This window comes from Phoenix dactylifera, chromosome 9 (genome assembly GCF_009389715.1).
Source record: "Phoenix dactylifera cultivar Barhee BC4 chromosome 9, palm_55x_up_171113_PBpolish2nd_filt_p, whole genome shotgun sequence".
NCBI lineage: Eukaryota > Viridiplantae > Streptophyta > Magnoliopsida > Arecales > Arecaceae > Phoenix > Phoenix dactylifera.
In genome coordinates, this window is record NC_052400.1 from 3,307,810 (window position 1) to 3,334,647 (window position 26,838).

At 41.7% G+C, this 26,838-nt stretch overlaps 5 protein-coding genes across 5 annotated transcripts; 3 read left to right on the top strand and 2 right to left on the bottom strand.

Moving 5' to 3' along the window:
* The first annotated feature begins 3,753 nt into the window (after positions 1-3,753).
* On the top strand, positions 3,754-5,188 carry LOC103715652 (probable xyloglucan endotransglucosylase/hydrolase protein 23). The gene is made up of 3 exons (XM_039129856.1): positions 3,754-4,121; positions 4,223-4,416; positions 4,527-5,188. Exons 1-3 carry the CDS (start codon positions 3,834-3,836, stop codon positions 4,927-4,929), a joined length of 885 nt encoding a protein of 294 aa, XP_038985784.1. The 5' UTR covers positions 3,754-3,833; the 3' UTR covers positions 4,930-5,188.
* Positions 5,189-5,956: 768 nt separating this feature from the next.
* On the top strand, positions 5,957-6,361 carry LOC103715653 (probable xyloglucan endotransglucosylase/hydrolase protein 23). The gene has a single exon (XM_039130547.1). It carries the CDS (start codon positions 5,957-5,959, stop codon positions 6,359-6,361), a length of 405 nt encoding a protein of 134 aa, XP_038986475.1.
* A 2,066-nt stretch (positions 6,362-8,427) lies between these two features.
* Positions 8,428-9,721, bottom strand: LOC120111846 (probable xyloglucan endotransglucosylase/hydrolase protein 23). Its single transcript, XM_039129858.1, has 3 exons — positions 9,362-9,721; positions 9,069-9,262; positions 8,428-8,962 (listed from the first exon to the last, which is right to left on the bottom strand). The coding sequence occupies exons 1-3, from the start codon at positions 9,644-9,646 to the stop codon at positions 8,575-8,577; spliced, it is 867 nt and encodes a 288-aa protein (XP_038985786.1). The 5' UTR covers positions 9,647-9,721; the 3' UTR covers positions 8,428-8,574.
* Positions 9,722-14,554: 4,833 nt separating this feature from the next.
* Positions 14,555-20,739, bottom strand: LOC120103658 (ribosomal RNA processing protein 1 homolog). The gene is given in 4 exon segments (XM_039129857.1): positions 14,555-14,968; positions 15,833-15,891; positions 18,892-20,364; positions 20,366-20,739. Coding segments are annotated over 2 exon segments (1,689 nt in total). The 5' UTR covers positions 20,588-20,739; the 3' UTR covers positions 14,555-14,968; positions 15,833-15,891; positions 18,892-18,897.
* Positions 20,740-20,845: 106 nt separating this feature from the next.
* Positions 20,846-22,890, top strand: LOC120111972. Its single transcript, XM_039130548.1, has 5 exons — positions 20,846-21,168; positions 21,293-21,533; positions 21,603-21,667; positions 21,800-21,864; positions 22,799-22,890. The coding sequence occupies exons 1-5, from the start codon at positions 20,954-20,956 to the stop codon at positions 22,888-22,890; spliced, it is 678 nt and encodes a 225-aa protein (XP_038986476.1). The 5' UTR covers positions 20,846-20,953.
* The last annotated feature ends 3,948 nt before the right edge of the window (positions 22,891-26,838 follow it).

Below are 26,838 nucleotides of genomic sequence, written 5' to 3' on the forward strand. Positions count from 1 at the left end.
GAGGGCGTTGAGTCCTGGCCTTCCAAGGATGGCGTTGTAAACCGAGGGCAGGCGTATCACAAGGAAGCTCATACCCACGGTACTTTCACGAGGGGCGAGCCCGGCTGTGACCAGAAGGTCGATCTCGCCCTCTACTGGGACTGAATCCTCAGTGAATCCAACTAGCGGAGCATTCATCCTCCGTAGCTGTTCCTTTGTCATCCCCATTTTACAATAAGCATCAAAATACAAAACATTCGCCGAGCTTCCATTATCAACCAGGATGCGTTTTACATCAAATTTATTTATGATCATGGAGATGACCATGGCATCATCATGGGGAGTTTCGACTCCTTCTAGATCGTCGTCTGAGAAGGAGATAGCTTCAAATGTGCGCGGGCGCTTCGAGGAGGTTCCTTCCCCTGAGGCTTCTCCAGCCGAGGTCCCTCCTCGGATAGTGTTGATGACGCCGGCGATGGGCCTGTTGGCATTGGAACCTTCAGGCTGTGCTGCTCCTTCGGCTGGCTTCTTCCCTTCGCGCCGGCCTTGCACAAACCGATCGAGCACCCCTCGGCGAATGAGTGCTTCGATCTCATTTCGGAGCTGATAACAATCCTCGGTATCATGGCCGTGATCCCGGTAAAAACGGCAATACTTCCGGAGATCACGCCGGATTCTGGTGTCTGGCTTTGGAGGGGGGAGCCGGATGCAATCCCGATTCTCAATCTCCATGAGGATTTCAGCCCGAGGAGCATTGAGGGGAGTATACTTTTCATACCTCCCTTCAGGTGCACGGGCCTGCAGCGGGAACCTCGGGCGGAGTGACCTCTGCTGCGGCGGTCCTCTCAACCGGGGTGGACTCTTCGGGTGGGGCGGATTCTTAGCTCGTCGTGGAGACGAGCTTCTGGGTCGGCCGCGTTCCTCGCGGCGCCTCTTCTTGGGATTCTGCTCGGTTCCACCCCGCCTAACTGCCACGCCCTCTTCCGCCTTGGCATACTTCCGTGCCCGAGCGAACATTTCGGTGAGGTCCGCTGGGAAATTCTTCTCAATCGAGAAGAGGAATCTGTAGGACCGGGCTCCAGTCTTCAGCGCCGACATGGCGATTGACTGGTCAAGCTCCCGGACTTCCCATGTTGCGGCGGTGAACCGGTCCAGATATTCCTTGAAGGACTCTCCCTCCTTTTGTTTGATGTCGAGGAGGGAGTCGGATGTCCGCCGCTGGGGCTGGCTGGCGGCGAAGTTGCCGGCAAACTGTCTGCCGAGCTGCTCAAAGGAGGAGACAGTACTTGGCTTCAGCCCGGTGAACCAAAGCCGGGCTGGTCCTCGAAGTGTCGCCGGGAAAGCCTTGCACATCATGGCTTCCGAGGCTCCTTGTAGGGCCATCAAGACCCGGTAACTCTCCAGGTGGTCAAAGGGATCAGCCTTGCCGTTGTAAGGCTCCACCTGGGGCATTTTGAACCGGAGGGGAACCGGTTCATCTTCAATCTCCTGGGAGAAGGGCGACTTCGTATTGAACTCGAAGTCGCCGTTACGTCCCGATTTTCTCCCGTGGAGTGCCTGGATTTGGCGCTCCAGCTTTTCGACCTTCTTGTCGAGTTCATCATTCTGGAGGATCGCTACAGCGGTTCCTCTGGGTGCAGGTTGCCCTGGAACCGACTCGGCTTCTGAAGGCTGTGGCCAGCCTCCGTGATCTCTGACTGGGTGCTCTCTCCAGAGGGAGGCCTGGACTTGAGAGTCCTGACCTCGAGGAGGAAGCCCGCTAGTAGGGGGCCCCAGTTGAACTGGAGCCGGGGGAGGCGGTGCTGCTGGGATGCCCCTGGGTTGCAAGTTTTGAACGGCGGTAGCCAACGCCTGCACTTGCTGCACCAGGGCATCAAATTGTTCCGGTCGAACTTGAGGTGCTGGCTCAACCGGGGGTGATGAGTTCCGAACGGAACATTCTGGGCTTGGTGGAGGACGTCGAGAGGCGTTGGAAGCCCCTTTGCTTCTTAGCTTCATGGTGGCGAACTCGGTCCCTTCCTCTAGCGCCAACTGTTGCTGAAAATTGGACCCGGGGGCCGCCGCGAAGCCGGGGAAGGAGGAGCTCCGCTGCTGCAGGGGGCGGACGGCGGTGCGCCGGCCGGCTGCGTCCTCCGCCGCGGGGGGTGTGCAAGTCCGAAGAGGGGTGGTGCGTCCAATCCTGTCCTGTCCTGCAAAAAAGCCGGTGGCCGGGCTCCCCGGCGCCGGCCCTCCGATGCCTAAGTCAGAGGGGGCAAGTATGTGGAGAGAGCAGGGAAGAGAGTATGTGGAGAAGACAGAGAGAGCTTCGGGTTTTTCCTCCCGTTTTTTTGTCCCCTTTTCTCTTCCCCCCAGGTTCCCTTTTATAGGAGGATTCGGTTACCTGGGAGGTGACAGGAGGTTTGTCCCGTTATATGATAATTGGGCACGATTTGGCCCATTAATGGCGTGGTGGAAAAAAAAGGCCGAATCAGACCGGAACCAGGGAGTTGTCACGGTCGATCGGACCTGTTGGAGTGGTTGAACCGTCGGCCGTAGCGGGCCTGGGGTCTGTAGATGGTAAGTGCATTTATTACCGAATGAACCGGCGGTCAGGTAGAGCCATGCGCTCTGATGGTTCAGTGATCCGGAGATCGTCTTGGGCCGTGTTCATTAAATGACTGAGTGCATCGGAGACTTGAGAGAGTCTCATGCATTAATGGCAGGTCGTGCCGAATACCTGCGAAGATCTTATGCCTTGATGGCTTGGAGATAGTGGCAGGTCGCAAGCCGTAGGAGTTGTCAGTCCCTTGGACTTTAGGCGGAGGTTGAACATTTGGTTAAGGCATCGGCTCGGCAAGAGTGCCGAGCCGAGCTGGTCGCCCAATGGGGCGCCCTGTGGCGGGGTTGCTTCAAGTGCTCCTGGTTGGCGCCCTTTAGGCGAGCACCTTCTAGCAGAGCGCCTCGGCGCTGTCTTTGGTCGGCACTTTCTAACCGAGCAGCTTATTTTGGTTGGGCACCTCTTGGCGCGCACTCTGGTCGGCGCCCTCTAGTCGAGCGCCTTCCTGGTCGGCATCCTTTGGCTGGTCGGCATCCTTTGGCCGAGCAGCTTTCCGGTCGGCGCTCTTCGGCCGAGCGCCTCTGTGGATATATGACTTAGGGTTTTTCCCCTAACAATATTATTAAAAAGTAATATTATTAAAAAAATATATACTCAGGTAGGCAACTAGGCATGCGAGCTTTGGAGCTGAATATTCTACTGCAATCAAATTAAATTGAGTCGAGTTTGGTTCCAGTCATGTATGCTGGCCGCTCAATGACAGGTGCCAATCCTCTGTGGGTCCGGCATCACGCGTACGTGCACGAAGCTGCTTGCCGCGTTCCCTGCGCTCTCTCATGGCGGGCCTGGGGTTCCGCGCAGCAGCCACGGGCATCTGACCAAAATATCGCAACCAAACGATAGCTGGACCAAAACCAAAGGCAAAACACCACAGCCAAACTCTAGCTGGAAAGTGACTGCAGAAACCCACCTCACGAAGGTACCCGGCGAGCGAAAGGTGACCACGAGGTCGACGTCCATTTGCTGCTGCTGGTTCACCCCCAGACACCGCCCCACCCCACACGAAACCAGTCTCCACCACTTGCTTCACGAGCCTCGAGCCCCAAGTTTAAATAATAAGAAGCCACCTTGGCATACCACTGTCGCCAATCTGTTGCCAACCCATACCATAGCATTGAGAGGAGAACCATCACACATTGCCTCCCCTGTATGCATATATAAACCCAGTAACTCCTGCTGCCTTCTTCACTCCAACAACACCAACACTCCCATCCCCTCTCTTCTACCGAAACAATTCCCCCTTTGCCATCGCAACGTCATGTCAGCTGCTTCCCTCTCTACTGGTGCCATCATGGCTTTCTCTCTCCTCCTGCTAGCTTGCTCTTTAATGACCGCTGCCTCCGCTGGTAACTTGGACCAAAATCTCCAAATCACCTGGGGCGATGGGCGTGCAAAGATCATCGAAAACGGGCAGCTCCTCACCCTCTCCCTCGACAAAGCCTCTGGCTCCGGCTTCCAGTCCAAGAACGAGTATCTCTTCGGCAAGATCGACATGCAGCTGAAACTAGTCCCTGGGAACTCCGCCGGCACCGTCACCGCCTACTACGTAAGCCCCGTTTAATTTATAGTCACCAGGCATCGTCTAATCCATCCTCCTTTGTATTATGACTGGAATTTGAAGAACTAACCAGGCATCTCTGCTCGCAGCTATCATCACAAGGACCTACCCATGATGAGATCGACTTCGAGTTCCTCGGGAACCTCAGCGGAGACCCTTACACGCTCCACACCAATGTGTTCGCCCAGGGGAAGGGGAACAAAGAGATGCAGTTCCATCTCTGGTTTGATCCCACCAAGGACTTCCACACCTACTCCATCCTCTGGAACCCCAGACATATCATGTGAGTTCTCAAATTCCGCATAAGTGATACCGTCTATTACAAAATGCTGCTTCCTCTCGTACATTTGAAACTAATGTCATGCTCGCCTTGGATTGTTTTTATCCTTTCAGCTTCATGGTTGATGGCATGCCAATCAGAGACTTCAAGAATATGGAGTCCAAGGGTGTTGCGTTTCCGAAGAACCAACCCATGAGGATCTACTCCAGCCTCTGGAATGCCGATGACTGGGCAACGCAGGGCGGACGCATCAAGACCGACTGGGCGAAGGCCCCCTTCACCGCCTCGTACAGGAATTTCAACGCTGATGCCTGCGTCTGGTCCTCCGGTGCCTCCAACTGCCCTTCGAAGAAAGCTGGTACTGCTTCGGCCAGCAGCGACTGGTGGAATCAGGAGCTGGATTCCACGAGCCAAGGAAGGATGAGATGGGTGCAGAGAAACTATATGATCTACAACTACTGCACTGACCTCAAGCGATTCCCTCAGGGCCTACCTCCAGAGTGCTCCATTGCCTGAAGAAAAATGGAAATTAGAGAACAATCACCCCCATTCTTTCATTCATTTGTTCTTTATTGTCGCTTCAGTTCATAAATGGAGAGGATTATGTACTTCCTTCATGTAAAGTGATGCCACGAATTTAAACAACAGAATCACGCAGAGTTTTCTTTATCATCCAGAAGAAACTGAGCTGCTTCTTTTCAGAGGAATGCATACTTTGTACACGAGATAATTCGACTTGAAAGTCAAATAACAAGTTCCAAGTATTTGCGATACAGAGGAATACATAACGGATTAATCAAATGCATTTTCTCATAAGTTGAACTTGCCATCTAATCCTTCATCATACGTGTCCCAGTATGCACACAATACTATATAAAAAAAATGCAACAAAATTCTAAATGTTTATAGCAGATTGGTTTTAAAAAAAAAAAAATCGGACGGTACTATATAAATAACCATGTCAAAATAATCTCAGATTTTTAGGAAACCAAAACAATCACAGATCAGTTTTATTATTTTCCTCTCATTCTTAGAAGTTACTTCTATTGTCCATCTTGTTTCAAACTCTCTCATTTCTATGTAGCTTTATATCAAGGTGTTCAAATGACTCTCAAGTTAGACCATAGCTACCAATCTCAGAAATACCTATCAGATTGCAATTGCCCGCTAAAATTTAAACAGCAAATAGATGGTCTGAAAAGTGTCGAGCGCTGGTCAACTTCGGGAAGCCACATTGACTACAGCTCAAAAATAGTGAAAAACCTTCCCACAATGAACATTATGATAGGCAATAGCTTAGACCCAGAATCCTCTGCGGTTTACGCCGGTCAACCGCATCTTTAAACTTTGTCAACGCAAACTGCAGACCTGTCTCCAGTCCATTGCCAGCTCCCAGCAGAACCATCTATTTCCCTTCCTGAATCCCACCAGCACATCCATTATCTCATCATCTCTCAGCTACAAAAAGGCCAGCAGCTCGAGTTTCTCTTCCTCACTCTCATCACAACTGCCATTCCAACACTCTGTTTTCTCAAAGCATTTGATGGCCATCGCCTCTGCAGGCAACTTCCACCCGGACTTCCAAATCATTTGGGGCGACAGGCGTGCTAGGGTCCGTGACAATGGGCAGCACCTTACCCTCTCCCTCGACAAAGCCTCGGGCTCTGGTTTCCAGTCAAAGAATGAGTTTCTCTTCGGAAAGATTGACATGCAGCTCAAGCCTTATTGCCTCCACACAACTTCTCAAGTTTGGGGTTTAATTGGAGTTCAAAGAACTAGCGGCTTAAGCTTTATCTATGCTTGCAGTTGCCTTCACAAGTACCAACTCACGATGAGATTGACTCTTGAGTTCCTTGGGAACCTCAGTGGAGATCCTTGTACGCTCCACACCAATGTTTCACTCAGGGAGAGGGAGGAACAGGGAGACACAAGGACTAGACATTGTTAAACATACGCTCCTACTACCTTGGGTTTAAATACCACCTCTTGTTTGGCACGATGCAGTCCCTTAACCACCAGACCTGGAACCCAAACAAGACAATCAAACATTTTACTGGTTTTACAGAGAGAAGTAGTCTTTTCTTTGACTAATTGAGCCAAATAGTTGGGCAAGGAGTAATTGGAAATGCGCAATTGTTCCTATCTTTATGTTGCCACTTGCCAAGGAACAAAGCTCATTCTTCCCTCAAGGAAAAGGGAAGGAAGCTTATCCTCAGATGAAAACCAAAGTTGACCAGAACCACATTACCAGCTAGAATAAATAAAATGCGATGCCAATACATGGGGCTCAACCACAGGCATGAAGCAAACGTGCGACCATTTCAACAGTATCAAATCAGAATGTCTCTCTAGTTAGCATGTTACAAGCATTCCAGCAAACGGTTTGTAATCACAGTCACGATGAAGGCGGCCGGGCGATGCTGGTGACAGTGATGAAATAGTAACGAGATTGATAAGAATAATGACAAAAGCAATGGAAGGAGTACTTACCTCTAATTCTTATCCTTTCTTTGTTGTTGTTTTTTTTTTTTCCCTATAATGGATGACTCATATAAGTCTAGTATAAATATATCCAAAAAAAGTAAAAAAAAGTAATGAGTTTCGATTTACCACAAATAAGGCCACCTAATCCACAGCTCTATTGGCCTCTTTGTAGACATGCCTAGCGTGAAAGACATCACAATCTACCATGCCCCAAATATCTTGGAGTAATGGATGCCATCCATCCATTTCATCAGTGCAACTTTGGATCTAGCCAATCACCGTATCCTCTACTTTTATGGTCAGCAGAAACAAGCGACAAATGCTCAGTAAGAAATATACATAGCTGGATTCATATCGAGTCTTGGGCAAAGCGCATACCACGAGGGGTACGAGTACATATGCAGCATGCGAGACCAGCTCGCTCTTGCTTCTCCTCCCTCACCTACCTTCCTGTCTGCTTTGGATCCTTCTTTGGCATGAGATTCTGCTAAAAAGAAGAAAAATCCAATAATTTAAAAAATATCTAATTGATGTTATTTTACGTTTTTTTACGAATGCAACTTGATGCAAGTGGCAGGGCAGGACCCCACTTCACTAATTTTCAGCCAAAGTGATTTTCTCATGTCCTGCATAGGTTGAGACTTATTTCTATATAGAAAAAGACTAATTTTTCATCTCTTTTCTTTGAAAACTCCAACCAAATATAAAGCATGTCATCATTTGCCTATCGATCACACTTTTTACCTCTACTTTTCTCATGAACCAAACAAGTCCAAAGTTGGTCATCACTAGGCTGATTCAACCTTGAATGCCCAATTATGGTCGAGCAGACTGGTCCAAAGCATTGATTTGGTGGTATAGCTCTTCAACATATGATTTAAGGGAGATTTTGTTGGAGTATTTCAAAATTCTAAGCTTATATTTTCTTTTCTTTTGTGTACTTTCTTTAGTCCCATATTGGAAAGAGATGAAATCTATCTTTTATTTGCAATGTGGCTTTTACATATTAATTTGTTTAAGGCTGAAACCCTAGCCTGCCATTGTTAGCTTTAAAAATACTAATTAATATTAAGATTTATTCTAGAAATTGCTTAGGAGTTACATTTATTCTCTGCCAATTGGTAGAATGGTTATACTTGGATATAGATTCTCTATCCCCAACATAGTTTGTCCATCAACAAAGTTGCATTATAGATTAGATATCTCCTATTCGATGTGATATCATGGTAACTAGAATGTTAAAATACAAACAAAATAATTAACATTACTTCAGAAATACAAATATCCTTATTTAAGAGAAAGCATCATTGATCTCTACCACAGCTTGATAGCAATGAACAAGTCACGGGCAATCCCATGGACTCCTACAATCTACCAAGTAATAGATTGGTGTACATATATAAGTAGTTTTTTTTTGTTAGAGTGCTAGGTTTAGACACGTATACAGGTGACTTGAGATACATAAACCTTTCCTCTTAAATTCAGAAGTGTACCTAGCTCATAGGTGCAGAGCCCGAACTACTCATGATCTTTTTAGTGCTAGATAATAATGATGCAAGAAGATTTATTGCAGAAGTTTTTATGTAGGGTGGCTTTATTATCAATATACATGAGTGAACAGTCCCAAAAGGATCACAACAATCCATTTTTACGTTCAGTGATCACAGTGCAGTCCTCTTAACTCATGGAGCATTCAGGAGGAAGCCCCTGAGGGAATCTCTTCACATCAGTGCAGTAGTTATAAATCATGTAGTTCTCCTGCACCCATCTCAGTCTCTGCAAACTGGCGGAATCAAACTCCTGCCACATCCATGTGTTGTTAACCGAAGAGCAGGAGGAGGAGGAGGCACCGGAAGCCCACACACATCCCATGGCATTCAAGTTCCTGAAGGATGCGGTGAAAGGCGCCTTCGACCAGTCGGTCTTCACCAGCCCGCCTCTCGTGGCCCAGTCATCGGCGTTCCACAGGCTCGAGTAGACCTTCATCGCCTGGTTCTTCGGGTACGCCATGCCAGCCGACTCTCTGTTCTTGAACTCTCTAATGGGTGTCCCATCCACATAGAAGCTACCACGATCGAAACCAAGCAATGCATCAGAAACCAGAGTGGCATCAAAGAGTAATCGATTAAGAGAACAAAAAAATGCTGTACTGGATTCTTAAGATGACTTACACAACGTGTTTAGGATTCCAGAGGAGGGAGTAGGTGTGGAAGTCCATGGTGGGATCAAACCAGAGGTAGAACTGCATCTCCCTGTTCCCCTTCCCTTGGGTGTACACATTGGTATGGACTACGTAAGGATCTCCACTGAGGTTACCGAGGAACTCGAAGTCGATCTCATCATGTGCCGCCCCCTGCGACGATAGCTATAGCACAAAATAACACTTATTTCAGTCACTAATATTGATCTTAAAGCCAAAGAAAAGAGCACGAAAGAAAGCTTTAGGCCATGGAGGCAGACATACATAGTAGGCAGCGACGGTTCCAGCTGAGTTTCCTGAGACAAGCTTGATTTGCATGTCGATCTTCCCGTACAAATACTCCTTCTTTGATTGGAAGCCTGAACCCGAGGACTTGTCAAGCGACAGGGTCAGCAGCTCGCCATTGTTGAGAATTTTGGCTCGACCGTCACCCCAAGTGATATCAACATCCTGGTAGAAGTTACCAGCGAAGGAGACACTGGCTAAATGGCTAGCTAATGCCAAGAAAAGCAAGAAATTGCCAGCATTAGAACAAAGAGAGGAGGCCATGGCTGAAGCAGAGCAGTGATGTAAGTTTCAAGCTAAGAGACTTGGAAGCAAATGGGCGTATATGACTTGAAACAGAATGCAGTATTATTTGATATATATATAGAGAGAGAAGGGGAGGGGGAAGCTCAAGAAAGGTTCCTTGGAGGAACAGTGTGGTGAGCTGGCACCAGGTGTAAGCACACCATGGGCTTCTGGAACTTTGTTTCCAGAGGCTGCTAGTTCTTGCTGGTGGCAGACCAAGAAGAGATCAATGGGCAAAGATGCGTTTATCTGATGCGCTGGGGACCCCAAACCCAAGCATTGGAGACCCTGAGGTACGGCCATAGCTTTTTATTATTATTATTAGTTGTGATGAGGAGGGAGTCAAAACCATCGGCCCAGAAAACAGAAGTTTATAGAAATTATTTATAAAAAAATTATAAAAAAATAATTATTTTTTTTACAAAAAATGATGGCTACAATAAGCTGAATAATCTCTTAAGTGATTTGAAGGATCTTTATATATTTAGTGTGCAACTATATAAGCTCTATATCTTAATGTGAGTCAGCCTTCTTCTAAAAAGATACATTAATGTCTCTCAACGTGTAGCACCAATGTTGCGAGATTATTCCTAAGTTTTTGATGAGGATCCAGCAAATTTTCTGAATACAGATGCTTCCGGCTAAAGAAGGTTGGCAAGCTTTTCTATAAAATACAGTAGATAGAACTTAATTTCTTAAGTAATTCAAATATTTTGCTCTTTTCATATTTTTCAATAGATAGCAGCAATTAACTGATTCACAGCTCTTTTTATTGGTTGCTGGAATTTTCTGTTCCTCTATTTGGTCCATGAATCACTAGTATTAGTAGGCCATTCTTTCAGATATAGTTGTGCTTATCTTAAGCTAATATTAAAAAGAATATGACGTAAGGAGAAACGTGTCGTTTTCTTTCACCAACTCCCCCGTCACCAACTCGAGAGCCCGTGACACCTGCTTGTTCTTTCAGCAATGGATAAGGTAATGGATCATATTACCATATTAGGTGCGATGAGATCTCTATCCAAAACTTGGCACGGCCACTAAGTTGAATGGAGCAGCCACTTATCCAAAATGTGAACCATTAGCCACTAAGTTGAATCATTACTGGGATTTCATGGTTTTCTCATCAAAGCCTTAACCAATCCAATTAGATTAGGCTGGGATGCGATGTTAGAACAATTAAATTTCGGTGCGGTTGATGTGAGAAATCGATTCTTCAGTAACCCATCTTACATAACGGTGCTGTTGTTTATGTTGTAGTTAGATTATATAGTCTCTGGTTCTTGCTTAGAGGCTAACACAAAGCCCTAAGAGTTCAACCAGTCTCACAAATGGTTTAGCTTGGGTTCTAAGATTTTTTTTACAGGAAACTTGGGTTTTAAAATATAGTTTTCTGTATGATTAGATATGGTCTAGATCAACCTAATCCACAATCGATGTAATGAATGATATCCCCATGTCTTTCTTCCACGAGAGGTGCACCTGTCCTTTTAATGCAGTCGATATTGCATCATTTGCACCGAATATATGGTGCTTAACCATATGGAGAGCACTTTGGTTGGCCATGCACCATGCTTGCGTTGTTTGAAGTGGAAATGGCCATATGGTCCCCGGTGACTTGGGGACTTGGACTTCAACCGAGTAGTCTGATGCAACGACTGTCTATGGCTCCATTGCATATGCTCGGGAGAGAAGTTTTGTGTAAATGTATCGCCATGTTATTAAGTATTTTGCTTTAAGTTCTTTTCTTGCCGATCTCGGTCCGCGATGTTGATTTGTCAGCGTATCGATGCAGCCTATGATAGTGTTGACCAGACAGGCAAATTCAGATGTAGTAATTCACCTAAAACTTGAAAAATGATGGCGACGAAAAGCAGGGAAGATTTGTTATTCCTCTAGAAACGTTGGGCAACGCAAATGAGCAAAGCAAAACTTAGCTTGGACCTAAGCTTGACCCAACTTGATTACTACCAAAAATAGTATTTTGAGTCGAACTCAAGTAGCAAAATACTCGATTGGAAAATTCACACTCATAATTGAGTATAAATATTTTTAATATTATTATATTTTGTATTTATAATATATTATTAATTTAATAATTTAAAAATAGTATAATATTATATTTTGTTTTAATCATATTTTTTAATTATGACCAAAACTCGAATTCGAGCTCGAGTATTGTTTGTTTTTGATCGAGTCAAGTTTGAGTTTGGATATTAAAACTCAAGTTAAATTTTGATTCTGAGTATTTTGAATCGAGTCGAGCTAGTGTCTTTAACCATTTAACTCGTCTCGGCTCGATTGCACCCTGGTAACTTCCAAACAGGTTTTATTACTATGATTCCAAGTTAGTGTTGTATTACAATAAAAGATAAAATACATTTACAATATATAAATACGTCACAAAGCAGCTCACTTTCCACTGTCCGGATGGTCTAATTGAGATGCCTCCTTATCTAAGGCCTATTTATTTGGTTACAATGGCACCTCATTAATAAATAAATTCTAGATCAGTTTGGAACCGAGTAATTTTAATATTCTAATGTTATATAGAATCCGTATCAATCCACCATGCCTTTTAGGGCTCATTTGGTTCGCGGGAAGCATTTTCACTCCTAAGAATATGATTCATGGGAAGAAGATTCTTAGAAAGAGAATATCTGGAAATGTACTTTTGGCATGTTTGGTTAAATATGGGAAAGTGACAGATTTCCAAAATGCTTATGTTGGATTGACCATCCACTTTCTTGGAAAAGTTATGAGTAATTCCTATTATACCCTTAAAAAAAATAGGTCTTTAATGCCTCTTTAATGTTGAAGGGCCTTTTTGGGAAAAAATAAAGATGAAGTGATTTCCGTCTAATGGAAAAGTAACTTTTCCATGTTTCTCATGAAATGTGGAAATCATATTCTCATGGAAATACAACTTTTCTATCTCTCTCAATTGAAAACTCTAACTAAAAAAGAGACATCTCATTTCTTTTCTGTTAACCACACTTTTTTTCCTTCTTTTCCTACGAACCAAACGAGCCCTTAAATTGAATTGAATATTTTGCATTAAATTTTTTTTATTTTTTTCCTTAACTTTTCCATAAAATATTAGGTGTTCTACTTGGACTACTCTTCTTGTTAACTTGTTCGACGGGTTGCACGATGTTTAACATATAAAAGCTTTTTTACCATGATATGGAAACATTAAACCCTATTTTGCCATTAAGCTTTTTGAGAAGGCATGATGAAAATTTTAATCATATCAAACTTATTATTATGATTTCTCTGATGATTGAAGAGGGTGAAACAACGTTATAGTTTTCATGAAGATCACATAGTTAAACACCGTAGATACACCGTGAAGCAAGCCAAAAAGAGCGCGTGATGGGCCCCATTGATGATGCGAGAAGATTCGTACAGTGTTATGATCTGCACCAATCTAATAATATTGGTGTCGAGCATCAGGGAGACGAGGCAAGATTTTCTATAGCTCTGATTTAATCAATAAACATTAGGGCTATCTTAAGAACCTAAAAGAGGCACCTCTTTGTGATTAACGTAGAACGTTAAATTGACCACCCCGTCTAAATGCAAAGAAAATATTGCATCTACATTACATCGTTCAAATTTTCTTTCATTAGAGCTTCTCATCCTTGAAGGAAGAAAATGGACTCTTAACAAGTGGCCAAAGGAGGAGCGCTCGCCATAGAGAATTCCAGGCCCAGAGACCTGCATCGCCTTTCAAGGATGCAGCCTTTTGTGGTCAGCACAGATCAAGGCTGCATAAGAAAAAGTTACCTATACGAGCGCGCCCGAATCCTGCTCGAAAAAGACTCGGCCTCGATGATTGCATGGATATGAGATTCGGAGCTCGACACAAGGTCTGAGTCTAGCCCGCTGATCCGTATTGTTCGCAGACTCTTGGGCGAGGTTGGCCTGTCGCAGACCTGACATGTCTACAGAAAGACGAATAGCACGGCTGATTGATAGCCTTATTCGCCGTCCACCACTCTGAAACTTTCACCTGAAGAGACCATGTGTCAGTGCTTCATCTTCTTTTTTCTGATTATGTTGACCGCACCCATCAAAAATAAGAAAGGGATGCAGCCTTCCATCAAGTCCCGTGACTTTTTATCATACTATTATATCGATGTTCCATCTTATCAGAATGGCCTGAGAGAACCATGCACGGGGTGACCGAGGTGGCTGCATGGAAATCACAATAAGCAAGAGAATCCAACTAGTAATAATAACACTACAAGAATTCAAACCCAGGGCTTCAATTTGAGCAAAATGGCAAGCCTATCCAACTAGAACAGTAGCACTCCAAGAAATCAACATTCAACTGCAGCATGGGAAAACTCTTTCAAGTAATTATATGATAACCAAGCCTTGCAAACCAGGCAGCTTTGCATCAAAATATTTATCATTTGTTTTGTAATTTTTTGATCCAATGCTAAATCCACTAATCACTGTCATGCCAGTTAGAGATCGCCATCCCCTCCAGCTTCATTGTTGCTTATTTCTCCATACAGCCAAAAAATACTGTGTTTCATTCAACATGTGCATAATCCCCGACCATGTGGAGATGGAGATCCGGTACAAGCAGCAAAGATACTGGCCAGAACTGATATCAGAAGCTCGAAGACGCTTGTGAGCTCTTCCTGACATGGTAGATAGGCAACCCTTGCTACATTAATACTTACAAGCAGTAAAGATTGAAGAAGATGAGAACAAATGATCAGCCACTTCACCTTCAAAAGCCAGAACTATATAGTGACAATCTATACTCTCAACGATCAAGTCAGGAATAAAATGTTCTCCAACTGGGGAAGAAAACACAGAAAATGCATAGAACAGAAGCATTTTTTGTTGTCATAATTGACTCCCGAAACATGCATCTAATTGCAGTTACATAATTGTAATTATATATTGAAATAATGGAAGCATTTGAGCACAAGTGACAAGTTACTTAAGTTCCGAAAGAAGATAGTTATTTTCACTCTAGATATGTTTCCCTCTTAGAAGTGAAGAAAGGTCTCTCTCTCTCTCTCTCTCTCTCTCTCTCTGTGCAGCTCAAAGGAAAAAAACTAATATACTGAAGAACAGAACTTGGAAGAGGGTGACAATTGGCATGTGTTGCAATTGTAGAACAACATTCATAAACTCTAAACTAGATTCGCACAATTGATTAATTAAACAAGCAAATTCAAATTCTCAAATAATCTTCACCCTGTCTCCAGGAAGAAATATAAATGATAAGTTCCCCTGCTCCCTCAGCGGCTTCAGTATGTTCCCCTTCATTATAGCCTACATTCACAATGATCTGCCCTCAGCCACATATTCAGAAATAGCAAGGATTCCAAAAATTCCAACATAATTATCATTTGCTCCTCAGGCTGAAAAAACATGACTTCATTATACACAGTCTAGATTGTCATGAACATTATTGCAATCATCGTTGCTAATGATGTCTGCAAAGTTAGTACATTTAGAATTTATTATCTAGTAGAAGCCACCATTCAAACTCAAAATTATCTTGCTATGTTCGCTACCTGCTCAACTTGGTAAGACCAAGGATTGCACTTTTTGATGCTCATCAGACTACACCCTATTGATGAACTCTCTGAACTATCTCTGGCTATAATCTCAATTCTTGTGTTTCTAAAGCACAAATTTACGCTGACACCTGCCTCCCAGTCTGTGATTCTATTCAAGAACTACATATATTTATCTACATTTTGTATATCCTTGCCAGGACCTAAACTAGATGCACATTGTAATGCTTCCAGTTCTTCTGATAGTTTATAGAAGTTTATCCAGAGATCCTATTAGTTGCATGCCCACGAACAGATCTTCGCTCAGCCACAAACATTGTATCTGTAAAACTACAATTCAGAGTACAAGGAAGGTGTCCCTGAAAACTCGCGGTGGAAAGTAAATTGGGATTGCCTTAAAAAAGAGAAAGACATAATGAATAGTACTTAGGAGCAAGTAAGCAGAAAGCAAATTGCTGGCTTACTCAAAAGCACGGACAAAAATCAATCCAATTTTAAGCTACTGGCTGTGAAATGAAGCAGCTCTTCCACACAGACAGTCAAGAAAGATTTGTTTAGGCTGATTTAAGTCCTAGAATGCCCATGGAAAGTACTGAATGGGAAAAGGTAGAATTACCTCCAACTTCTCTAAAGCTTGAGCAGCACAAGTGGATAACTGAGGTCCGTAATGATAACCTGCCATGACCAAAGAGTTCTCCATGTCACAACATTGAAAAGAAAGAACATTTAGATTGCACTCCATAAAAGAAGTTACACTATGATCCTCCTACTCCATAACCTATACTAGCAAGGTACAGGTGTAGAAGAACATAAAATACATCTATTTAGTAACAAAGACTAGCACTTGCACGGCATCAAGATAACATTGGACATCCAGACAAGTTACTGAATGGTATAGCATTTCAAATCCTCTTGAAGATTAAAAGAGATGTAAAGGAGTATCTTTGTTGCTTGCAAGATCTCAAGAATATTAACTTGTTGATAATGACCATTAACACAATTACTTTCTGACTTGGTTAAATCATATAAGATTTGTCAGTTTATGGACAGCTACAGTTACAGATTACAGTTAGATAGGACCCAATAAGGATCTTAAAAGAATATATAATTACATGATCAAAGATACTGGTATTGCCACTCTCCAAACCCACTGGAATTCTCCTACATGCCTTGATGATAATTAGAGATATCAATGAAGCAATAAAAGGTAATGGTGGGGCATTGCAGTCCAACCTTAACAAATGTGCTAACAAAAATTATCTGGAAGCACATTCTATCTATCTTCTACTTGTGTTGCTTTTTCCAACAATACTGGGGACTCATCTTTCTAGATTCCAAAATTTGCAAACATAATATTCTACCCTCTTCTCATTCAACCTTGTTGATATGAAACAGTCCCAGAATTCCTCTCCTTAGCTTATCTTGGGTGTGGATTCTAAATAGTCTCCCTTGATATCATCTCCATAATTAACTCAACTTTCTACCACATTGATTTTGGTACCATATCAAGTTTCATCATCCAGAGAAGCTTGTCTTAATAAGAAAACCACTATTGCACATAGATAGAATTCATGCAAAACGTAGTAGTCAAACAGTGGACTGAAAGATGACCTGGTTCTGTCATTATGGTTGGCAAGTAGGATTCATGCAAGATGGATAAGTAAAAACTGTGCAACTCTGAAAACCCACAATTATCATTAACTAAACATACGAGGCATACAGAGTCAATCCTAAATAACATATTTACTTGCCAATAGTACGAATTACTATGGTAGCCATTACATGACTCCTGACTCTACCAAGCAATCATTACATTTATGTTTAATATGATCCAGATTATGAAAACTAAATCAGTGAAAACCCATGAAAGAAAAAAATCTTGAAGCTCAAAGCCGCATTCTAAATAAGCAACAGCACAAGAAAAAATAACGGAAACATGTTTATGCTTACACGAATTCAGATGTGACATTTTACATTCAACATTTGACACTAATGTATTATGAGTTCGTATAAGATGAGCAAGTTGCGTTTGTCTCTTCATAGGTCAAAACTGGCACAAATGAAAACCTCCTTTAAGAATGATCCCAAATATAGATTTAAATCTTACAGAGAGAAAGAGAGTAAAACTTAAAACATTAATTGTCACAGACAGCCAAGACAATGACTTGATAACCTATGCCTCTCAGTCACATAAAGTCTTTAACAATGATGCAATGCCTAATCATGACAGAACAATATTGCTGACTTCATAGAGAACATTATATGCCCAGATGATGAGCTTCCTACAACTGTCAAGTAGTGTCACTAGCAGGATTCCATAGATTTTTCAATTATATTTAATTATAATAATAGGAAATCTCTTGAAAAGATGGAACCTCAACATAATTTAATAAAAGAACTCCACCGTTCATTGGTAATCCTAGTTGGAATTAGCATATGCTGTAACATCATGATCATCATTAAGATAAATTCATTGGTAAAAAACCTGCAACAAGATCATGCTCTCTAGATTGATCATACAGCCACGACTAGACACAGTGAATTATTGGATATACCAAAGATTCTGCATGCACCACATGTTGTTGGCGCAGATCTAATTAGAGGATCTGTATGAGTTTACTAGAGGATTTGTGGAGAAGTCTGTCCTAAATCTGCTACTTTTGTTTTCTTTTTCTACTTCTCCATCATTTTCTTTTTGTGTGGTGGTTTGTTTTTTTGGAAGGGAGGGGAGTTGGTAAACCTTCATATCTTTTAAAATGTTAAAGAAAAGTTGTATGAGATTGATTAGAATTGCTGTTGGGGTAAATCACAACCCAAAGGAAAAAAATCAGATAAGAGTTTTCTACAAAAAAAAAAGAAAAATCCTATATGCATAGACAGCCAAAAATTTCTTTCCAATAAGTAGCAAACCACATCTCCGAGGAATAATTAGCATAACGGTTATATTCCATAGTGTGCAACCATCACAACTGAAAGAACAAGCCTCTTGCATCACAATGGAGCAGTGCAGGACTTAAACAATGAGTCGCGTGCAATACTCCCCAATTCCAATTGGGTGCATGCACGTAATTTACCAAATCCTAGAAAAGAATGCCATTAAGCATCCGGTAAAAACGAAAAAATGTTCTGCTATCTCTATCTCCCTCTCTCAAATTTATGTTCCCAGTTAACCTTTCTAAGATTCACCTACATCTCCTTCATATATTCAAATATTACAAAAAAAATAAAAAGTAAAATTATAGATTTAGTTGTCCAAAGGTAATTCTCATAACAGAGACAAAACAGATTAAACTGAAAAAACTATGTTCAAACTCTGCATTTGAAGTTTCCATAAAATATACAAAAAAGCTATCACCTGCTATTAAAAAGAGGTAAAAATATTCATGTCCATCATAACATACAGGGAAATAAAAGCATCAAAATATCCTGCTAATATAGCTAAAATCATCATAACATATTAAGTTTCCATCAAGTCCAAGCAGAAAAGCATTTTAATGGTACAAGATAATGTCACAGTGTATCATGTAACAGATCTTATAACAATTCTAGATATAACATTCGTGCAATGCTTGGAACCAAGTAGAAAATGAACCTGCAAGTTAAACAAACTATAAAGCTAAACTATCAAAGTATCAGAAACAAACACAGTGAAGAAATTATGATGGTTACACTTACACTGATCTATGCAGAAAGCCTTTGTAGCTTCCGGAGGTGCTTGACAGCTGAAGAAACAGTGGAGATCTTCCTGCCCTTCTTGACGGAGTTGGCCTTCACCTTGATCTTTTTAACTGTGGGAGGGGTCTCTTTAATAGGGCCAGGAGGAATACCTTTCTTCAGTGCACTACCTCTCGGGGTAGCAGATGGTGGCAATCTCAAACTCTGGGGAGGCAAAGGACTGTGAGGCTTCCACACCAAGTTGCTCTTCATTGAAAACCGAACCTTCTTTGCACTCTTCTCTCCGCTCTTTCCAGCTATGCTGTCTCCATTAACATCAGTTCCACTAACAGTGGCCTTCCCCTCTGCACTCTTTGCTCTTTTTCTCTTCTTAGGCACAGTATCAGTAACCAGTTTTGCTGGCAGAGCATTCAATCTTTCGCCATCATTTGCCAAGCCAGCTTCAGCAGCAGCTTTCTCGAACTGCTTCTGAAGATTTGAGATTACACATTCATCAAAATTAATCAAGTCATGCGTTTCTGCAGCATCCCCATTAATATTCCCACCATTAGCAAGATCATTAAGCTCACTCAATGGTTTGGCATCATTAATTTCTGTAGTTGAATCCAAAGACTTCTTCTTTTTGGACTTATTCTTTTTCTGAGTACCATCCAATGCTTTCTTTGTTTTCTTCTTCTCCTTTTTTTTCTTCTTCTTGAGTGGCTGATCGTCTGAAGCCCCATCACCATTTCCCATGTCCACGTCAACTTGTTCAGAGTTATCTGAGAACATGGGCTCGGGCACCTTCACTGAATTCCCATTTGCCAGATGCTGGACTGAGATATGAACTCCGGATTTCTCTAAATCCTTCTCCAATTTGAGAAAACCTTCATGCAAACCAAACAGGACTTTCCTATTGCCCTGAAGTGTCTCAGAAGCCGAAGCAGAGTCGAAGAACCTCTTCGAAAAGCTCAACACCAAAGGAATTTTTCCAAATTTCTCGGCGTCACTGCCAGACTCCACTTGATTTCCAGCCTTCTCAACATCCAATAGCTTCACACCGTTCTGGAGCAAGCGCTCGAAAACATTCACCTTGATCTTGTTCGCCAAGACCTTATCAGTAGACTTCTCCAGCACAGAGAGGAAGGGCTTCAGCAGCACGTCTAGGGTTTCCACCGCGAGCGGGAGGAACTCCTTAATCTCATCCAAGAAGATCTCGGCGAAGTGGTAGCTGACGCCCTGGGCCGGGTATTTATCGGCAGCAAGAAGCGATTTTTCCGACAGAATCCCTATCAGGCGGGCGGAAAGATCGAGATCCCAAGCGTTCTTCCTGAGGAGAAGGAAGAGGTGGCGGAGGAACCGCCGGATCAAGAGGTAGAACTTATCGAGGCGGAGAAAGTCGATGCCGGCCCACTCGCGGCGGACGGTGAGGATGAAGGCCTCGAAGTAGCGGGCGGCGAGGGGTGCGGCAAGGGCCTCGAGGAGATAGGCGAGGGCGGTTGGTGAGGTCGATCTGGACGGGGAGCTTGTCGGAGTGCCAGACGCAGTAGAAGAGGCCCTTCCAGATCTTGAGGAGGTCACCGTCGGAGACGGCGGCGTCGAGCTGCTGGGGGAGCCAACTGGTGAGAGCGCGGACGGCCCGGTCGCGGGTGGACTTGTTGCACGATGCAAGGCGCTTCGCGATGGCCGTGCCGGAGAGGGGTGCCTCCATGACCATGGCAGCGGCCGGAGGGAGGAACACTAGACCGAAGCAGCGGCGGAGATCGAAGAGGCAAAAGGGGAAGAAGTTTAAAACCCTGTCCTTCTGATCGAAACCCTAGCCTGAGGAAAGAGCGGATTTAGCGCGGTCAACTTACCGCTTCAGGGAATGCCGGAATGGGAGCAATTCCAACGGGATTAGCCTGGACGGGGGTAAATATGGAATAGAAAAATTGAGCATCGTTCCCAAAATATCCCCGTCTTGGTGGGGGTTAACGATGCGTTCGAGGGAGACGGAAAGGACGACATCGCAAGTGGGATGGAGGGTATCCATCAAAGGAGGCGTTGCAGCGAATAGTTTGTTCGCGACCGGGGGGATTCGAGAATGGTCTTCGTCGCCCTTCCCCCTCAAACCCTAATTTTCTACAGAAATCCTTCCTCCTCCCCCTTTCTGCTCGCCATCAATCTCTCCTCCGCCATTAGAATTCGCAAAAGAAGAGACATTGGCGCTACATTTAGAAGCAATGGCTCCTATTGGAGTAGTAATTCTCAGGAAGAGAAATCCCTCTCTCATCGCACCTCGATCGTCCTTTCTTCCAGGTTTCTTGATCCGAATCTTACTCGTTTTCTTTTATCTTATATCTTACAAAAATATTTTTTTATTATTTTCTTTGATATGAAGTGGAGAAATTGAAGGTAGTAATCCAATTTGATGGCTTCACAGGATTTGGTTGGGTAAATTGGACAACTGCTTTAAGCTATTGGTCTCGGGAATCATCACATTCTCCACTCTATTCTCGCTCAGTCCCGTGGCTGATGCCGTCAGTGACCAGGCCTACTCCTTGACGTATCAGTGTGAAGATGTTGGGAGTTATTACCACGATGTTGATGGGTTGAAAGGTGCTGCATTGATGAAGAAGCTCAATTCCATTGTTTCCCCTCACCTATCACTGCCTTACAAAGAGGTGGGTGCGCGTAATTCTAAAAGGAGAATTTTTGTTCTATAATTTACCATGTAGGTTTGCAACATCTAGGTGTGGGATGCGCTCAAGTTTCTTGATGCAGCTGATATTGATAACCCAGAAACCTCCTCAGAAGTGTATGCACACTTAGCTAATTATCTCTCTTCAATTTGCTGGCTTATATTTTAGCACTCAGTAATCGTGGATTCTTGTGTTTTTGTTAGATTACTAATCATTTCCTATCTAAATCTTCAAATAAAAAAATGCAGAATTGAAATCTACTCACTGAGACCAGTCTCGAAGCTGTTGGCAGGAAAGCCAGAAGGATGGAACAGTGAGTCATCCTCAACTATAATTAAATTAAATGATGGCTACTCTGTAGAATCAGTTTTTCCCTTGATTGTTTTATTTTTATTGTGCATAATGCTTGATGAATGCATTTGTTTATGCATGCACAAAACTATTTTTTTTAAAAAAAAAGATAATTTGGGTGACAAATTAGGAACATGAGATGCAAATGCAATGGGTTCTCTCGAAATATTACATCTCCAACACCTGAGTGAATGAAAGGAGCCAACATTCTTTTCCATTACTTTCTACGTCCCTTTGTGTTTGTCCTGCATGATACCAAATTTTCAGCATCCAGCACATTTTTTATTCTAGTTTCTTGCTTCCATCTCAAGTATTGTTTTCAAATGTAGCAGCTTTATTTTGTAGTAATTTATGCTGCTTCATATTACCTGGAAACTTGAGAATGTGTCAGTAGTTATGGAAAGTAAATGGTTGGAATGATGCTGTCTCTGATCTTCCGTCAAATCAAGAGCCATGGAATTGTACCTATAATAACTGGTATTTGGTAAATCTAATTTCCATTCTATCTAGAAAATCAAAATCCCATACCAATGTATTCAAATCGTAAAATTTATGAAACTTTCAGAGTGATTGTTGATAGAAAAACTTGCTTAGGTGATGTTTAAATTGTAATTCTTGCAAATCTCATGCTTGAACTATTTGACTGTGAAACATAGAACAGAGAATGGAGGAAAAGGAGTGTCAAGAATCCCGGGAAGCGTAATATATTTTACTAATACACTTTGAGTGATATGGTGGAATAAGTTAAGCTATAGTCAAACTGAGCTCTTTTTTTTCCTGTTTCATTTGCTTCTAGTAGTACAGTTTCAATTGCTAAATAAAGTTGTTAGGTTCTTTTGTGGCTTCCTTATAATCTTAAGCTGCTTACATCACAATAACCATACTCTTCTTTGCAGGAGAACACTTATGGCCTCGTTCATATGGCCTAACAGATGGCCCATCTTTAACTGATTTACATAATATTCGTCCTGCAGGATGTCAATGGTAAGATGGTTCTTTCAAATCACAACTAAGTAGAGATCTATAAGCAATAAGGTTGCAACCCCCCCTGCATGGGTTTAAGAATGGTGTGAGTTTATTATAAATCACATAGATGCTATCATGTGTATGCTTGCACGTTGTATCTACAAACATGACTTATCCTGCCATTTTATGCTGAAGAACTGCTTGACATTTATATTATTTTACGTATGAGCTACAAAAGTTCAGAGCCGCCCAAAAAAAATCTCTCTGCCACTCAACACCACTCAATCCAATTCCATCCAGTAAATTGGACAACAACCTGTTTAATGTCCCGATTCTTCTTTCAGTGTATCAGCTCAAGATGGCTTCGCTCCTGTAGCATATTGTGGTTGTGTGGTCCCTAATTTCTACATATACATTGAAATTGCAGATCTTCTTTTTCAGTGAACTCGTCAAGGGGAAACAAGTTCTATGGAGAATGTGTTGCTAAATCAACTCATTGTTTGATGCCAGCAAACAATGAAGCTGCTCCTGACACTGAAACAGACAAGGAAAGATGGGCACCACCTTTACAGGTCTTTGTTATATTCTTTAGACCATGTGATGTGCTTGGTTCTTTTAATATTGCAACTAGGTTCTCACTGCATCACCTTACTGAGTGCCACATTTGTCAAAGCAATTGCATATCATCTGATATTCCCTTATTTTAATTTTTAATTAATGCTCAACCATGGAAATGATAGATCAAAGTGAGTACTGAGCACGTATATCTATTTTGGGAATTACAGGCTTCAAATATATATTATGAGATCAGAGATTGTAACCTTACTGTCATCTTAAGAGATCCCATGCTTGATGAAGCTTTTTTGATAAATACCAGCCACATATCATGTTTTCTGCGCTTCTTGTAGAAAGAAAATGAAAATGAGAAAAGAGGTGTATGTTATGGAATTACCACAAGTTTTGCTTCACGTGGGATACTGGGGAAGGACAAATGAGCTTTATCGATGTTTGATATTTGTTTTGCCTTCAATTGCTGGAGGGTGAGAGAGAGGCTTCTAGAGGCTCGACATGGTTCTTCCAAAGCCACTTTTAAGGAATAGGAGACCACCTCACTTTTAGGAGCGTGGGATTTGTTATGGAGGTTTAAGATAGTTTCAATAACAATGGTCAAGAATCATTGTCCATCTTCCTAGGATTGGTTTAAATAATTCTTCTGCACCATTCATTTACCATTAAGGTTTAATGTTTATCAATGCAATCTCAGACAGATCATTTTTTATAACTTATTTTGCCCCACTCCTAATAGGAACATCCTTATGTCCTTGCACATTCCATTTTACTTCAGTCAGTTCACTAGGCTGTCCTTATGCTTTCTTGTTATATCAAATATCTGATGATCCCTTAATTTATACATTTAAAAATTGTGTAATTCAATAACTAAAGTTACTATTATTTAGCTTTTGATAACATATAAAAGTTTAAATAGCAAGGCTTTATCAGGAGTCATGTACTAGGGGAATATGATTAGTTATTCTCAAAGTACAACCAAGTTTGTTTCATACAACTAAAAGAAATGGCAGTTGCTGGTGACAATGAAGCTTAGATATTGATACATAGGGTGTATATTATCAAAATTTTATCTACATATTGGTGCGCTTGGAATATACTTGGGACAATGGAAGGAAATTTGTTTGATATAAAAAATTAGATTTTTGACCTGAATTTTTGGTCTATTCTGTAAGTTCTTGGGAAATAGTGGACTTAGATTGCAAAAATGGGTAAAATACTCGGACACACCCTCTCTGAGGCATGGTGGCAATAAAAGGTACTTTGCAAGAATATGGAAAGACTGTGGAATCTACAATCATGATTCTTTCTCTACTTAAGAGAACTTCTACTAAGCATGCTTCTATGACAAAGCATCTTTCTCTCTTTTCGTTGGAGGGGATTTTATATCATAGTGGGACCTTGGTGGCTTTTAAGGGACACTATGGAAGCTGGATTTTTTTTCTTTACTAGTTTAGAAAAGGCATTGAGATTCTGTATACTGTCGAATTTTGAATGAAGCATGTACTCTGCAGAACATATAACAAATATGGGCCATTGCTGTTTCAGATTGTTCATCTCATGAAGTTTAGTCATTCATGTAGTTTATCCATCATGATAAGACCATGATCAAGGTTCGCCCATGTCGGTATCAAACCTTGTACCGGACCTCGTAATCGTATTCGATTCACGGTAGGGGCAAGGCATACCAAGTGTCAGACGGTATGACTCCATATCGGTTTGGTACTGGTACGGTTTGGTATATCTGGTACTGCGAACCTTGACACTGATTCATTTATGTTCCATCTTTCATATATAAAAGTACTTTGGTTTGTTAATTCACAGGTGCGGGGGGATATAGCAAGATCCCTGATGTATATGGCTGTATCTTATGGATTCCATCAGCCTGATGGAACTCACATCTACAGCTTTCTGATTCCCCGAGCATTGGTAAGTTAATAATGATGTTAACAAACTGAGTCATAATTTTATTTGATCACAGCAGGAACTTATCATGGATAGACAATAAAAAGGATAATCCATCTATTTGTTTCTTCATATAAAAGGGCATCCTTAATCAACAAGTTAGAGCATGTATCCAGTAAAAAAAAAAAATTAAGAACAACAATGACCTGTTTAAGCAGATGCAGAATCTTGGAGTTAGGCTAACTAGAAGATATTATAAGCAATAATTGAACTGTAATAATTAAGAATTATCTATACTGAGTTGCCTTATTAGTTTTATATATTGAATTTCCTCTTTACATTTTGAACTGATGATCGATTTTCTCGTATGGTTTGTCAAAGCAGTTGCGATAGACCATGCCACTTGTGGAAACATAAGGGAACATTGCTAGGAAAATGGTCTGCCTTTGGAGCTTTTATGCTTTTCATTAAAACTGCAATCATCGTTCTATCTAAACTTAAAACTAGATCCTTCATAACTAGCATATCAAACCCCAAGGTCACATGTAAGATTCCATTAAAGTTGGGGCATTATGTAAATCTTTAATGTTTTAACAAAATATTTTTGTAGAAAAATATGGAGGCTGAGATTGTGAGAATATCATTTATGATGTACTTTTTGATTTTAATTAATGACTGAGCTATGATTAAAGCTCATGTATTGTACAAACAGTTATGAGAAGGGATCTCAGTTGCTTTTCAGGAGAATTAGGAAGTTCTCATTTCAAATCTTAAGGTCTATATTGTGCTCCAATCGAAGATTGTGATAACTAGATTTTCTGCATGTTAAGCTGCGAGTTTTATAGCTAGCTGTTATTGTGCACAATCGTGATTAGCAGTAGTAGCAGCAAACATGTAAAAGCAAGTTTATTCAGCTATCTTTTTTGTTGAGAGAAAGCTTATTCAGCTATCAGAATCTATTATGCACTCACATTTTTTTCATTTTACCTAACTTACTATAGGAAGCATAAAATTCCTTTCTCATGACATTGGAAGGTTATATGTGAGCAATTTCGAGTTTTCATGCGGTGCTAGCACATATGTGAATGCCTAGTTCTTTTCACTGAATTTTGGTATAATTTAGCAAGTGCTTCTTATAGGGCTAGGTGGTAAAAGAAAATGATGTTAATATTATAAATGTGGCACCCACACATGTTTTGAGTGTTGTGTGAGTGTATCATATACATGCATAATTATGGTATTCATCTACATATATCTATCTACATATATCTATTTATATATCCATTCATCTAATGTATGTATTTGAGATGCATACTTCTTGCTAAATCATTAATGCTAGAGTTTAAATTTTTTCAAGCTTTAGATAGTTTTATCGCATCTCTAAATTAGCCAATAGATTGGTCTCAACAATTTAAATGACCAACAACATTCCTCAATAGGAATAACACTGTATTAACCATCTTGATGCACAACTATCGCCAAAGAATTGTCATTTCAT

Bases quoted from the DNA above. Each gene is read 5' to 3' on its own strand.
- LOC120111972 (XM_039130548.1), top strand. From the start codon at position 20,954: ATGGTCTTCGTCGCCCTTCCCCCTCAAACCCTAATTTTCTACAGAAAT. The intron at 21,169-21,292 runs GTTTCTTGATCC...ATGGCTTCACAG, and splicing joins TCGATCGTCCTTTCTTCCAG to GATTTGGTTGGGTAAATTGG. The intron at 21,865-22,798 runs GTGAGTCATCCT...TCTTCTTTGCAG, and splicing joins AAAGCCAGAAGGATGGAACA to GAGAACACTTATGGCCTCGT.
- LOC103715652 (XM_039129856.1), top strand. From the start codon at position 3,834: ATGTCAGCTGCTTCCCTCTCTACTGGTGCCATCATGGCTTTCTCTCTC. The intron at 4,122-4,222 runs GTAAGCCCCGTT...CTCTGCTCGCAG, and splicing joins GCACCGTCACCGCCTACTAC to CTATCATCACAAGGACCTAC. The intron at 4,417-4,526 runs GTGAGTTCTCAA...TTATCCTTTCAG, and splicing joins TGGAACCCCAGACATATCAT to CTTCATGGTTGATGGCATGC.
- LOC120111846 (XM_039129858.1), bottom strand. From the start codon at position 9,646: ATGGCCTCCTCTCTTTGTTCTAATGCTGGCAATTTCTTGCTTTTCTTG. The intron at 9,263-9,361 runs GTATGTCTGCCT...TTTGTGCTATAG, and splicing joins GAACCGTCGCTGCCTACTAT to CTATCGTCGCAGGGGGCGGC. The intron at 8,963-9,068 runs GTAAGTCATCTT...CGATCGTGGTAG, and splicing joins TGGAATCCTAAACACGTTGT to CTTCTATGTGGATGGGACAC.
- LOC103715653 (XM_039130547.1), top strand. From the start codon at position 5,957: ATGGCCATCGCCTCTGCAGGCAACTTCCACCCGGACTTCCAAATCATT.